Consider the following 15169-nt stretch of genomic DNA (forward strand, 5'->3'; position numbering starts at 1 on the left):
AACTTTCATTTAGTTCACATTACCAGATTCCATCGTTAGGTTAATCAAAAACTGGGTACAACCGAAACTGTTCCAGAATTCCAGACTGCGCAGAAACCTCAATTTGAATCAGTCATAACTCTCAGCTCATAATCGATAATATGGTCATTCTTGCGGCATTGGAAAGATATGGAAGTCTACTTGTTTCCAGAAAAATTTGAAGGACATTGCATGAACAGATTTTGAGATGTACCAGATTCTTTGCAGACTGCTCCAGAAAACAGCAAAGGACAGAAACAGAATTTTAACTAACCCCACTATTTAGTTCATTAATCCTTATGCCCTAAGCCTATAGACTAAATGAACTTGCAGAGGAAATCCACAAGATCATTACACTCATTACAAAGATCCAAATCAAGCATAAGCACAATAACAAACCAAACCAAGCATCAAAGGTTCACACTTCAAGCATTAACTCAACTTGCGGTACTATCGTTCTCTTCCTATTAAGGGCAAAGATCCTAAAACTTCTATTTCAATGACGTTAGAAGGTGGTAAGAAAAGGTTCTAAAAGCATATCAAGCAAGGAGTGGTGATGAGAACAAGTCTTTTAAAATAAGCAACAAAGTGAAGATGAATAGGATATATTGTAGAAGAAAATATCAAGGTTTATAGAATAAGGACTTTGTAGCAATTTCAAAACCTTAAGATGGCCATTTACTAACTAGGCTTGCGTCCTACAGTCAACAAAGCTTTGATACCAATTTGTCACACCCATATTTTAAGAACAAAATAGGATGCATAAAAGACTCATATGTGCCCCAGGAATAGTTGCACACATAAGTAGACAAATCTCAAATGTACCATTGCAGTGTTTATTACATAGCGGAATATAATATATCACATAGTCTCATACAAAGATGATAGCATAAAGTAATCAACGCTCACGACGGAAGCTCCACACAGGGACACTGTTGACTGGTTGACTCCAAACCTAGTACTCATAACGATAATCCTCATTCCAGTCATCTTCATTATCATATCCTGAGGTGTTGGGAAATTGCAAGAGTGAGCACATATCGTACTCAACAAGTATAACCAGGGGTTCATGAGGCTCAAATAGCTGACACTGGTTTGACTGCATTTAGCTTTTAATGGTGGATAGCATATTCATAATTAAATAACAAATGTCAAGGTAGCATAAATAATCCATTCATCCCATGATCAAGTGTAAGCATAATTAATTCATAGCATAAACAATAATCAAATGAGCATAACAACTTAATAAGCTCATCGTCGGCGCAGCAAGAACCCCCAAGGCCGCTCATAACCGTGAGCACGGCTAGTATACTAGTTTTAACACTCTGCAGAGGTTGTACATCTTAACCCATGAGTCATGATTTACCCTTTCGCCCGAGGTAGCTAATCTCTTAACCCCCTTCCCAGGGAGGTCGGCAGGGATCACTATGAAGTCTTTCAAAAGTTCGTCTAACATGTTAGGGCCGCAAGGTTTCCTTTGCGAGCAGATATAGATACCCCCTTCCGAATGGCACAATGACGCGCAGCCTATACACATAGGGACAGGGGCTCGCACTATACCCGTGTCGGTTTAGGCCCTCTAGCGCCCTTTCGGGTAACCGCTAACAAGCTAGAAAAGATCTCCATACTGAGCTAAAGCCAGAGCCATTATAGCCCTCATGGTTGCACTGTTGTCCCGGTGATCACTTACAGACAAGATCTCATATAGTTATTTGTCATCTTATAACGTTCATTGCATAGCTATTAATCATCTTACAAGATCATGGATTATATTAAGCACTAGCACATCTACACCAAATGCATAACAAGTAGGTAGCAAGGAATACAGGTAACAATCATCTATGATTTTGCTAAGGTCGACAAGGTGATAGCATGCATATGATATATATGTGTAATTATAAGTGAATAGGTAACAAGGATAATCCCAAGTTATACTTGCCTTGCTCAAAGCTCTCCTGAGCCTGCTGGTCCTCAAAAGCTTGGTCTTGGTCACCAACGTACGGCTCACCGTCTAATCCCAATCATCAATCAACAACACGCAATCTAATGTAGACAATCATACACGAAGCAAACAAGATATAATTAGAACAATACACCAAACAGTGGTAAAACAAATATAAAAGTTTATCAAAATATTCTACGCAGCGCTACGATCACACAGACGTAAAGTTCACGAAAATCGGAATTAAAACGTGAAAGATAAGAATTTCCCAAGATTTTCTATAGAGAAATAATTAATTAAATGCTACTGCAGAATTAAAAAGTTTCAAAACAGTAAACTAATAATTCTAACTTGTAGAGCTCGGAAATACGAATCCAACGAAATTTGAACGGACAAAAACGGAGTTAAAATGAATATTTTATGAGCAAAACCAAATCAGTGGCAGTTATGTAATTTCTGTAAACGCCTTTCAGCACAGCCCGACCAGTTTCCAGCTCCGGCACGGTGGCGCGCCATGGGCGCCACCGGGAGCTAGTCGGCGCACAGTGACTTCTCGTTTCCGAGCACCGTTTCGAGAAAGAAAAACTCCGGGATGAAGAGGAGCTCACCACGATCTCTTCTAAGCGCTTGGTTGGGTCCGAGAGAGAACGGAGACGCGCGCACCACGGAGAAGAACAAGGTCGGCGCCGGTGAGATCCAAAACTTCGCGCTGAGGGCGGCTAGGGCTTCCCCGGATGCGATTGATGACAAAAGGGGGTCGCAAGGGTGAGCACTAGGCTTTATAGACCTGGAGAAGATCTTCTAACGCGCGAAATCCCAGACTACACGGAATTTGGTTTCCACCGAGAGCTTGGATCGGTCCGGTCTCGAGGGAGAAGAAAGGAAGGAGGGAGGGAAGTCGCTGACCTGTGGGGTCCTGCTGTCGGTGAGCCAAGGGGAAGGAGGGGCGCATGTCTGCCTGGGCCGATTGGTCCGTGCGAGTGGGCTGGGGAAAGAGAAAAGACCGGGGGAGAAACGGAGCTGGGCCGAGTCCACGCGGGGGGGAGAAGATGGGCAGGCCTTCAGCCAGTTCCCAGGGAGGAGGTTTTCTTTCTTTTCTTTTCAGGTTTCTTTTCCAAAACATTTTCCAAATCGAATTTTAAAAGCACAAATTATTTCTAACCAAAAGCAATCAACACAAAATAAAATATGTCTCAGCATGAATGCACAAAATCAGGTTACTAAACTTATGATAAATTTTAATTTCCGCGAATTATTTAAGTGCTAAATTCAAATGCTCATAGAAATTCTTGAATAAATCAAATTAAATTCTATTATTTGAAAATCAAATTTTGGGTGTTACAGCGTCTTTCCTTTCCAGCCGCTCAGTCTTTTTTCTATTCGATCTTCAATTATCTTCCAATCTTTATTGTTCAACTTCCTAGTGTTTATAGGTAGGCCTAGGTAACGAAAAGGATATTTACCAATAACACATCCAAACAACTGCGAATAAAAATCTTCATGGTCTTTAGCCTTGCCAAAGCAAAATATTTCACTTTTGTGAAAATTTATCTTCAAGCCCGACACTTGTTCAAAAGTACTTAGTAGAAATTTCATATTTATCGCCTTTTGAGCATCATGACTCATGAAAATTACTGTGTCATCCGCATATTGAAGGATAGACAACCCATCCTCAATTAAGTTTGGAATAACCCCCTCGACCTGCCCATCTGCTTTCGCTCGGGCAATAAGGATGGCCAGCATGTCGACTACTATGTTAAATAGTATGGGTGATAGTGGGTCACCTTGTCTCAAGCCTTTTTTAGTTTGGAAGTAAGAACCTAATTGATCATTGACCTTAATATTGACATTACCCCCTTCCGTAAAGCTTTGTATCCAATGGCACTATTTTTCCGAGAACCCTTTCATTCTCAGTGTTTGCTGTAAAAAACTCCACTTAACCTTATCGTATGCCTTTTCGAAATCAATTTTAAAAATGACTCCATCTTTCTTCTTTGAGTGAAGCTCATGAATTGTCTCATGAAGGATTACCGCACCCTCCATAATATTTCTCCCTAGCAAAAAAGTCGTTTGGGTCGGTCTGATTAACCTTTGTGCTACGGTAGACAGTCTGTTGGTTGCAACTTTTGTAAAGATTTTGAAAGACACATTTAGTAGACAGATCGGTCTGTACTGCTGAATGACTTTCGCATCTTTCTTTTTTGGCAAAAGAATTAGATTTCCAAGATTAAGGCGGTTTAGCGGTAAATTTCCGTGATGGAAATCTGTGAACAGAGCCATCAGATCTTCTTTTATTATATTCCAGAACACCTGATAAAACTCTGCAGGGAAACCATCCGGCCCTAGGGCCTTATTATGTTTCATTTGAAATATTGCAACCCTCACCTCCTCTTGTGTAAAAGATTCTGTCAAATACTCATTTTCTATCTGAGAAACTTGCGGGATATCCTCAATTTGTGTCTCATCTAACGTAACGGGAGACATCTCTGAGGGTCCGAAGAGGTTTTTAAAGTAACTGGTGATATGCTCTTTGAGTTGGGCATCACCAGTAATTATATTACTACCATCTTCGAGCTGAAAAATACGAGTTTTACGGTGTCTACTGTTGGCTAACAAGTGAAAATATTTTGTGTTTGCATCTCCCTCTAGGAGATGTTTGACTTTGGCCCTTTGGTACCATTTAAGTTCCTCTTCCCTTAATAACTCTGCTAGTCTCTGGTTTAGCACATATTTGATATTCAGTTCATCTTGAGTAAGTAAGGTGATCTCTGATTTTTTATCTAATTCATCCAACTTGTTCAGAATGCTCATCTTTTCTAGTTTGTACGCACCGCTCACATTTTTTGCACATCCTCTAAGGTCTTTTGAAATCACTATAAATTGCTCTGAACACCCATCCTCTGTGTCAAATATCCTTTTGAGATATAGTTCTACAACATTGAGATATACACATCTATCCATTCCTCCGTTAGTATGTTTCCAATTTAGTACATGGGCAGATACCTAATAAAAGACATTCCCAAAGAACAAAAAACCCATAAACCAGTTGAACCAAAAAAGATCTATGTGAATAATAATAAAATAAGAACTCATAATGTTTAACTTTGTGATGTTATTAAATGATCTTTTATTTGTTGGTAACAAAGTCTCACTATGTAAACAGTTAATGAACTAAATGGACTTACTCAATGAATAAACAAGATAGCCATCGATACTAAGATAGAAAAAACTTGGCAAGTTCACATATTGCTAGTTGCGTGGGTTGTGCTCTTATTTATAAGTTCCGAGTTGTACCACCAGCGACTAGAAATAGAAAATACATTTTTTTTGTCACAAATACCTTATCATAAATCCTAGATAAGCATATCTATAACTCTTATAAAGCTAAACCCCACTAGTTGAATTCTCTATTTATGCAAGTTGTCCACATCATTCCCCACTAAGTAACCCACTAAATATTATATCTCTTCATGCAAGGTGTCCACATTATTCCCCATTAAATCCATATCATCATCCCATATTAATTACAAAAAATGATCATGTCATCTATATCATGTGAAATACTTTAAATCTTTAATCTATTAACATACAAGTCATGTACATATACTATTTGTTTTATCACCAGTTAATTCCTCTATAATGTAACCAAATATTAGTTTTTGTTCTATTAGCTTAGCAATTTTTTACTAGATCTAATACAATAAAATACATGCAAGTCAAATTTATATGTATACATATATATAATAGACTGAATACCATATAATAATACTATGTATATAATGATTTATTTTTAAGAAAATATCGCAGCAACGCGCGGGAAATTCACCTAGTACCTCTTATTTGCGAGTTGTGCTCTAAGGATCTTATAAGCTTCTGGACATATATGTCCTTTAGAATCTTCGACATGTCTGGAGTTCTAGAGACTGACACAAACGTGGAACATTCGAACTCATTCTTGATTTTAGTGTGCACTTGGTTTGCAAGCGTTGTCTTGCCGAGGCCACGGACTTGTTTAGTTCCGATTTTTTTTTAATACTATAGTATTTTCGTTTTTATTTGGTAAATATTGTTCAATTATGAACTAACTAGGCTTAAAAGATTCATCTCGCGATTTACGGGCAAACTGTGCAACTAGCTTTTATTTTCGTCTATATTTAATGTTCCATGCATGTGCCATAAGATTCGATATGACGAAAAATCTTGAAAAAATTTTGGTTTTTGGGGTGAACTAAACAAGGCCCAAAAGCCACAAAGTCCAGAATGACTGCCATCTTTTCCCATCAACCGTCACTACTATAGAATTCATTTTTAGAGACGGCTGGAAACCGTCTGTAAGGGCGGCTGGCCCAGCCGCCCCACCGGTCTCGCACTTATAAATAAAGCATTTGTAAGGGCAGGTGCCCCAGCCGCCCTTACAAATACATTTGTAAAGGCGACTGGTGTTGTCAGCCGTCCTTATAAATACCATTTGTAAAGTGGCTGGTGACCAAGCTCCCCTTACAAATGGTATTTCTAGGAGCAGCTGGGTCACCAGCCTCCCCTAAAGTGACTATTTGTAGGGGCGGTTCAATCTACAGCCGCCCCTACATCTGTTTTTCATGAAAAAAAATCAAATATGAATACAAATCTGACCAGAGCATGCAATATATAATTCAAATCTGGCCACCACATATATATATATATATATATTCATCCACAACCATTTGAGGTCAATCTGGTGCAAACAATGGTCAAAGACAAATAGTTTGGTGCTAAGACACTAGCCAGAGAGTGGCACATAGAGAATAGAATTTTATCGCCCTTCTCTAGCATAAGGGCATTTAAGTCTTTTCTCAGCGCTGTTAGCCACCGTTACAGGTGAAAGTAGACAGAATGGCGTGGAAGGCAAAAAAGTTAAGTGTCATAGCATAGAGATGTGTTCTAACTTTTTAGTGTCATGGAGAAAGGGACCATCTTTTTAATGGCACATGGGGAAAAAAAGCCTCCTTCGCCAAGGGCAGGCTGGGACACCTCCAGCCCCGCCCCCTGAGCTTCGGCCACCATGGCCGCTTGCGCCCTAGCCCGCCATGGTCGTCGGTGCTGCGAAGGAGACGAGAAGAGATAAGGTACAGAGAGAGATAGGGGTATTTTGGACTTTTTTTACTGGCTAGGCCCACGTGTCAAAGCGGTTAAACGGTAGAAACTAAACGGAAAGTGTCATGGCATACAAGTCCGCTCTAACTTTTCAATGGCATGGAGGAAGTGATCATCTTTCTTAATGGCACACAGGAAAAAGCCTCCCTATGCAGACGGCCTCTCTGGCTCTCTGCCGGTTGCCGAGTGGTGTGACCAGTGGCCAGAACTGTGCGCCGTCCTTGTGCAGACGGGAGCCGCATCTGCACTGATGAGGCTCCTGGAGGCCGGTTGGACCATTTTATACTTTTATGTCTGCCCATCTAAAATAGGATAGGGTAAAGGAGTTTAATTAAATTTGCTCTAAGAGCAATCTTAACCCAAAAAACTATAACATAGTTTCTATACCTGCCAAAATCATGAAGACACTACATATAGAATGTATATTTTATAACACTCCAATTTTGAATTTCAAATTTTGAATTTAATTTTTATTTAAATTCATCAGAGTTTGGCATTTTAGTAATTATTAAATGATTTAAAAATAACTTAAAATAAATATAATATATAAACCTTGGTTGCATTTTTTCTTGACTAGTTTGTTTCTTTCTTGTGCATAATCTGTTTGAATCAATTTTGAACCAAAACTAGATTTATATAAAAAGAAAAGGCCTTTCCTTTAAGCTTGGGTCGACCACTCTCCTATTTGGCCTGCGGCACAGCAGCCGGCCCAGCACCACTGCTCGCCCCGCGTGGGCCGTCGGCCGAACCCCCAACTCGACCCACCCCCCCTCGCGCGCAGCCCGCAAGCCGGTCGGCGCTCGAGCCGCATCCATCTCCCCGTTCTCCCTTTGCTTGCCCGCTGACGAGTGCGTCCCATGGGTGGGACCCACCTGTCATTTCCTTCCTCCGTCCGTTTTGAAGAAGGAGAGCATCGTCGCCATGTTCTCTCGGCGCCGTGGACCCGCGGACACGCCCTGAGGTACCGCACCCGCACCCCCTAGCAAAGCCCTAGCCGCCACTCTGTGCCACAAAGCCCTAGATCAGGAGCGCCACTACCGAAGCTTCGCTGTCGTCGTCAAGCTCACCTCCTCGCTGCCATTTTCACCAAGGTGAGCCCGGTCTTGGCTTCGCAAAGGCGTGACGAGTATGCCGGTGCCCTCAGCATGCTTTCTTCTCCTTCCTATCGCACCCATGAGCTCGCCAGAGTTCCACCGCCATCGCCGCTTCGCACCTTTCGCATGGCCTGCGCGTCTCGGCCATGCCCCGCTGCTGCCACCATGTGCACCGAGTCCGCCTACTCGCGCGCAACCCACCCGCACGTTCAGCGCGGCTCGTCGGGCCCTCCTGAGCCATCATGGCGAGCTCGGCCAGAGCAGCAATGGCACCGCCGCTGGCGCCCCCCCCCTCCACCGTCCACCGTGGACCAGCGCCCACATGCCTCTGCTCTCGGTCCACGGCACTGCCGGTGGACCGGCCTCTTCAGAGCTACCACATGGCCGGTCAGCCGGCCACAACCCTTGCAGTATTGCAGAAAAGCTCATGTGTTTGTTAGAAATCAACTCGTGGTCCTGAGTAGTTTAAAAATAATTAGATTTAAGTCTTATTTTTAGTAGTTTAGCCCCTGACACTATTGGTATTTCTAGTTTTAGTCCAAAATACTTTTAAAATTTAGTTTTAATTATTTAAATTATGAAATTAGTTTATTTAAATTGCATAACTACCGCCCTAACTTATTTTAGCCATAACTTTCACGTTTTAACTCTGATTTAGGTGGTTCTTGTTCCTATGGTTTGTCTCGACGTGTAGATTACTTTTATATACTTGTTTACTGTTTTCACTTGTATTGGTGTACTGTTCCCAATTAGAGTTTGTTTGCTTTGCATGTATTGCTCCTTTGTGTGATGTTTGTCGCGTATAGCCAACGAGACATTTGTGAAGGAAGAAGAGCAGGAGCCCGCTAAGTTTGAGCAACCCAAGTTTGATCAAGGCAATACAGACACCATTTCATCATTTTGCTCCTATACATTTAATGTCATTTACTTTCATTGCTTGTGCCTATTAAATGCAAACCCTAAGGACCTGACTAGTTTTACTTATCATTCCTTGGACACTTGGGGTTATGTGTATGGGTAGACTAGGATACATTAGTTCCGCTTAGCTGCTCTACTCACCTAATACACATATTTTAATAAAGGAATAATAACTTGATGCTTAATACATGCTGGATAACGGTCACTGCGGTGATGGAGATGTTGGATGCTTGCAAGCAACGTGATGGTGGTGGTGACAGGGGGACAGGTATTGGTGGTTGGCCTGGTTGCCAGGCGTACCCATCTCTACCCTTCGTAAGGACTTAGTCATGGAGTGGCCACCTATATGGCTCTAGCTTGACTAATTATCAGGATATCCACTAGTAGGGTGTTACTTTCTGGGTAGGCGTAAGGAAGTAACTTGGGTAGTGGATATTAAGTTATCGGTTGTCCGGTGCGCCATGGCTATGGGCACGGCTATCGAGCGCCTCAACCAAAACTTATGAGTGACATCCTATTAGTTGGACTATGTGAAAGGTCTCATAGTGAAACCCTGTCTGCTCACCTTGGTAGTGTTTTGAGGAGTCATGACCCTGGGCAAATGGGAATCACGACTTGGAGTGAAAGTGCACACCTCTGTAGAGTGTAAAACTAATATATCAGTCGTGCTCACAGTCACGAGCTGCCCGGATCCTCACATGATGAGCAAATTGGAATCACATGAACTTTGGACAAGGAACTTGGTTGAGGTTGCTACCTTATGCTTTGGGGGAGTAGCTATTTCGTGTTGATTGGGATGGCTATCCCTTTATACCTTTTTGGGGTTAACCCCGGTTTACAATAACTGATAGTGTAGTTTTTAAAATATGTTAATAATTACTTACATTAATTAAAGGTTAGGCTTTTATTACTCACTAATAGTAATTGGTTGTTATAATAAAAGTGACCAACTAAAATGCTACCCGCAGTCAAACCGTGTCAGCTATTTCTTTGTTTTAAGCTTTGTATGTCATTACTTTCCGTTTGTGCTTGCTGAGTTCGACATGAACTCACCCTTGCTATAATCACATTAAAGGTTGCTTAGACGATGAAGATAACGACTTCGACTTCCCTGAGGATTATCCTGAGTCACCTGGGTGTTAGGCTCGTGTGTTCCTGTCGTCGACCTTTATGTGGCGAGGTGGTCCCTGCTGTGTCAGCGTACTTAGTTATCATATTTGTTTATTGAACGATTTGTGTTAAGTTTCTGTCCGCACTCTGAACAAAAGGCTTGTAATAATCGTACTTTTATACCTATTATTCTTTTAAAAATTGTGTTTTGTACCATTGATGATGTCATCACATGTGTGTGAATTTGAGATCCTGGTGTACATGTGATTGACATCCATATGCTCTTTTATATCTGCGTGTGACATATTTTCAATGGATACTTTTTTAAAATAAATCTTTGCCATTTCGCAAAAGAAAAAATCTTTGCCCAATCATACGGTTTCTTTCTCCCTCATCTACCTATTATGGCCCTGCCGGGCCTGCTGATTTTTTATGAGAAAATTCTGTTCTATAACTAAAAAGCAGTGTTGAATAAGCTTAGTTCCCATGTAGACATATTTCTTATCCATAAAAATTATTTCCACCTCTCTCTCTCTCCCCCCCCTTAATTCCCTTGCCACATCACAATTTTGATTAGTTAACATTTTAAATCCCTCTGTCCCTAAAAGCTTCAACTCCTACAATCTGTGCCAGTCAAACTTTTTTAAGTTTGACCAACTTTATAGAAAAAAGCATCAACATCTATGACATAAAATGAGTATCTTAAGAAAATCTATTTTATAATAAATCTAATAATATTATTGGTACTATAAATCTTAGCATTTTTAAAAAAATTCAGTCAAGGGAACAACTTTAGAAGTTGAAGTTTTGAGGACAGAGGGAGTAGTTTCTAAGTTGGAAGTATCCTGAGATCGTTTCCATGCTCTGTTGTTCAATCGTGTAATGATATGCTGCAATGGCTCCTCTGCTCAAGAGAGGCAAAGCATATAACACTGAAAAAAACATAATAGAAACCAACATATAGTCCAAAAAATGTCAAACTAAATTTACAAACAGGAATTCCTCAAATCATTACAAACTCAAGTAAACAAAGAGTCCGTTTTCCATCATACTTATGATTGTCTAATATCTTTAAACTAGCTTAGATAGGAGAACTTAGATTTCAACAGAGTATTTGTAAATTAAAACAGAGGACTAAGTCCTCTCAAAAAAAAAAACAGAGTACCAAGTGAAAACGGTAAAACTCTTGAAACAACAGCTCAAATAGAATGCCAACTATACTTAATTTTGTAGGATCCACGTTTTGATATTCACTAGGTGCCACTGAATGTGAAACTGCTGCTTTATGTCGATGTTAACATTGATGAAGCATCTCTTCCATTACAAGTACAGAATCTGAAGCTGGCCAATATTATTGCTGCCCTTGCTAAACCTCTAGATGTAAAACTATACTTAACGAGATTTATGTACCACTAAAACGTTTCATTCAAACACCTAGCAGTTCCAATAACAAATTTTTCAACAAAATTAAGGAAAAAGAGACACGGTGTGCGTGTGTGTGTGTGTGTGTGTGTGTGTGTGTGTGTGTGTGTGTAGGGAGGCACTCTCACAAGCACTTAACCCACAAATAAACTAGTAGTTTGAATCTGACAATAACCTCTATGGATTGAATCAGCTTTGGTGATGGAATTAAATCGTAACAGGCACAAACTGAAGAAAGGTATTTGTGATATATTGAACCTTAGAAGGATTTTGAGTTTCAGCAGGGACATTAATATTCCACATGATCCCTCTAAAAGGCAACACCCCCAACCCCACCGCTAGATCATCGTAAGAATACTGAGTAAACTGTATTTTTAGTAAACACATCAAAGAATAAAGCGATCAAATGTATCCAGAGGGAACATTTAAGGGTTGAGTGATAAGAACCTATGTTTTTAAGGCGTCGCCTAGGCGACGACTTGGCGTCCAGGCGGTTTTCAAATCAGGGCGTCGGGGTCGCCCAGTCCTAGCGGCCTATGGCGTCGCGGCGAGTAGAAAGTCGTCGCCTAGGCGTCCTTCTCTCCTCGGCGGACGCCGCAGGGCGGGAATCCGCGGGGAATAGCCCACGCGCGCGGCGCGCTCGCGCGGGAAACTGGCTGTTGGCGCGCGCGGGAAAGGATGCGGCGCGTGCGGGAAAGGATGCGGCGCGCGCGTAGACCTCCCGCCAAAGGCTCCCGCCGAGTCCCAGTGGAGTCAGTCGACAGAGAGGGGGCTAGAGAGAGGAAGGAGAGAGGAAGAGAGGAGAGGGCGGCGGCGCTACCTCAAAATCCGACGCCGGCGCACGCGACTTCCCCGCGCGGCTCTGCTCCAAGCGGGGCCTTCCCCGTCCGCAGACTACTCCACGCGAGCACCGTCGTCCCCGCGAGGCCGGCCTCGTCCGCGCAACCGGCTCAACCGCGAGGCCGCGCCCCCGTCCTCTGCTCGACTGCTCGGTCCGCCCCCGTCCGCCTCCGCCCGTTCGACTCTGCTCCGCGCAACTGGTAGGTCCCCCTCCTCCTCCTCTGCTACTCTGCGGATCTGCTCTTCCTCCCCCTTCTTCCTCTGCTCTTCCCCCTGTCGTTCCTCCTCTGCTCCTTCTTGTACCGCTCTCCTCTGACTGCTCTGTTCCTCTCCTCTGCTTCAGCTCTGCTGAGCCTCTTCTCTCTTTGTTGCTTGCTCTGTTTTACAGTAGATAGCACGATGGCAAGTTCATCTTGCATCACCAGTGATTATGATCCGAAGACTGATCCAGCTCGGAAAGGAAATGTTGAGGATCCAGGTTGGAAGTATGCCTACTGGCCAAATATTCAAAACATAGATGTAATAGCCTGCTCCCTGTGTGGTGTCTCATTTTATGGAGGAGGTATAAAAAGGGTGAAGAAACATCTGGCTGGTGGCTTTGGAGACACAAAAGCATGCATGAAAACTACCACTGCAATTAGAATGGAGATGAGAGATTGCTTGAATGGTCATGCTTAGATTATGTTATCTCACTAGAGTCTAATTTGTTGTTTATTGGGAGAGGAGAGATTTCATATTTGCTAGTTTGCTATGTATGTTGTGCACTGCTGCTCTAGCAGCACTATTTATTATGGTATTATGTGCTATGATTTGCTTCAAAATTCTAGTGCTATTATATATTAAGATGTTTGTATGGCGTCGCCTCGCCGAGCGCCTAACTCGCCTAGGCGTCCGGAAGGTGGTCCAACGCCGCAGCTCGCCTGGCCGCCGTAAAAACATAGATAAGAACGCTAAATCTAAACATCAGACTATAGTTTAGAAGTGTTTAATGTATATATCCACTTTGACATGTAAGAAATAATAACAACCTGGGAACAAATATTCATGTGAAAATATCAATTAATAAGTATAACCACAAATCCACTAGAACATAATGCAAGCATGAGATATTCAATCGTCATATGAACAGTGAGGAGAAGCAGTACAGCCCACATCAAATGGGTCTTCAGACCCACAGCAATGCCAATACTGGAACACTTTGCCTGAATTTGGAGTATCCATGGTCCCACCAGCATAAACGCTCTCAAATTTTCTCTTTGTTTCTCCTGCCATGGCAGAAACTGGTCATTTAGATACAGATAAAACTACCAGAGAATTTAACGAGTTCAAATGTTTCTGTGACAAACATCTCTTGCTGATCAGGTTGTCAAGCCGTCTCATGAGGACATAAATAGATTCGGGCAAAAACAATCAAGGAGTTTCATTCTAAGTGTTCTAATTGTGTGAGGTGGTCAGAGTTTGGAACTAGGACCTAGGAGTACACTGCATGTAAAATCACCTGTTTTTCTATTCAAATTGGAAAGCCCTGACCTCGAACTATAACGAAGCATTTGGTTCACATAATGTAAAGTAACTGCATTATGGAGAGGAGAGAGATATCGTTTACAGGTGTTTGTTTCAGCCTGGCCGTATTTCATTACGGTGTAATGGATACCGAGCTATTCAAATCTGGTCCGGCCCGTCCTCAGTTGTAATTGTATCCCTTTAAAGCTGTAATTGGATTACCTTTACGTTTGCGTATCCAATGCTCGAACCAAACACTGTTAAAGTGCGTGTGCACACAATTGCACAGAACAGTTTGTCAAACCACACCAAGTGAGCCAATCTTTTTGCTTTTTTTTTTTGAACCAAAAAGTTGATCACCTTGTCCTATATTCACCCTTGGGCAACTCGTCGAACCAAAAGTTAACTGAATCTGAATAATCTTCCCACCAAAAACCTAACATGTTTCCTCAATTGCTTTTCTTTGACACCCCAGCGAAGCCAATTCAGAACATTGGACCCCAAATTACACACATAATTCAAATGATTACTCTGCTCAAATCAGGCACTGGAATTACTCGGATCATGGAGGTTTGTCTCACCTCCGAAGTGGGCGGTGTGGTAGCGGCAAGCGGAGGGGTGGTTCCCCGACGGGTCGTACTGCTGCTTGCAGTTCTTGCAGGTGCGGAGCACCTGCGCAGCCGCGCCTTCACCGCTGGCCGCCGTGGCACGGGAACGGCCGCGCGAGGCCAACCGGACGGCGGGAGCGGGGCGAAGTAGGGGTAGGGCCCGCGGGAGCGGCGCACGAGCGAGCGGCGTGGCCATGCCTCGCATCCTCGGGGTGGGATCCAGCCGGATCGGGAGGCGGAGCGGAGGCTCTGCTGCTCGGATTTCGTCGGTTGGTTCTCAGATTGGGCTTTGGCGCGCTGTGGGCCTCACTTCGAGGGCCTGGGAGAGATACTTGTTTCACAATTAAGACCCACTTTAGTCTTTGTCAAAAAAAAAAAGACACCCCTTTAGTCCACTCAAAAAAAAACCAAGACCCCCTTTAGAACACAGGATAAAAAACATAGAGACAGACAAATATATTAAAGGAATAGAGTACGAATGCATGAGAAAAAAAAAAGAAAAATGACAAACAGAAGAATTTTGTTTAAATGGTTGTTTGATTGAGAGTGTAGGAAAAGCATAGGAAACTAAAACAATAAGG

The 15169-nt window shown here is 42.4% G+C and overlaps 1 protein-coding gene across 1 annotated transcript; it reads right to left on the reverse strand.

Annotated features, from left to right (window-relative positions):
• LOC8071010 lies at positions 13489-14899 on the reverse strand. The gene is made up of 2 exons (XM_002445344.2): positions 14562-14899; positions 13489-13742 (listed from the first exon to the last, which is right to left on the reverse strand). Exons 1-2 carry the CDS (start codon positions 14791-14793, stop codon positions 13588-13590), a joined length of 387 nt encoding a protein of 128 aa, XP_002445389.1. The 5' UTR covers positions 14794-14899; the 3' UTR covers positions 13489-13587.

The sequence above is a fragment of the Sorghum bicolor genome, chromosome 7, assembly GCF_000003195.3.
Source record: "Sorghum bicolor cultivar BTx623 chromosome 7, Sorghum_bicolor_NCBIv3, whole genome shotgun sequence".
In the NCBI taxonomy this organism is placed as follows: Eukaryota; Viridiplantae; Streptophyta; class Magnoliopsida; order Poales; family Poaceae; genus Sorghum; species Sorghum bicolor.

Coding starts and splice junctions, on each gene's coding strand:
- LOC8071010 (XM_002445344.2), bottom strand. CDS start 14,793: ATGCGAGGCATGGCCACGCCGCTCGCTCGTGCGCCGCTCCCGCGGGCC. Junction 13,743..14,561: donor CCACACCGCCCACTTCGGAG/GTGAGACAAACC, acceptor CTGCCATGGCAG/GAGAAACAAAGAGAAAATTT.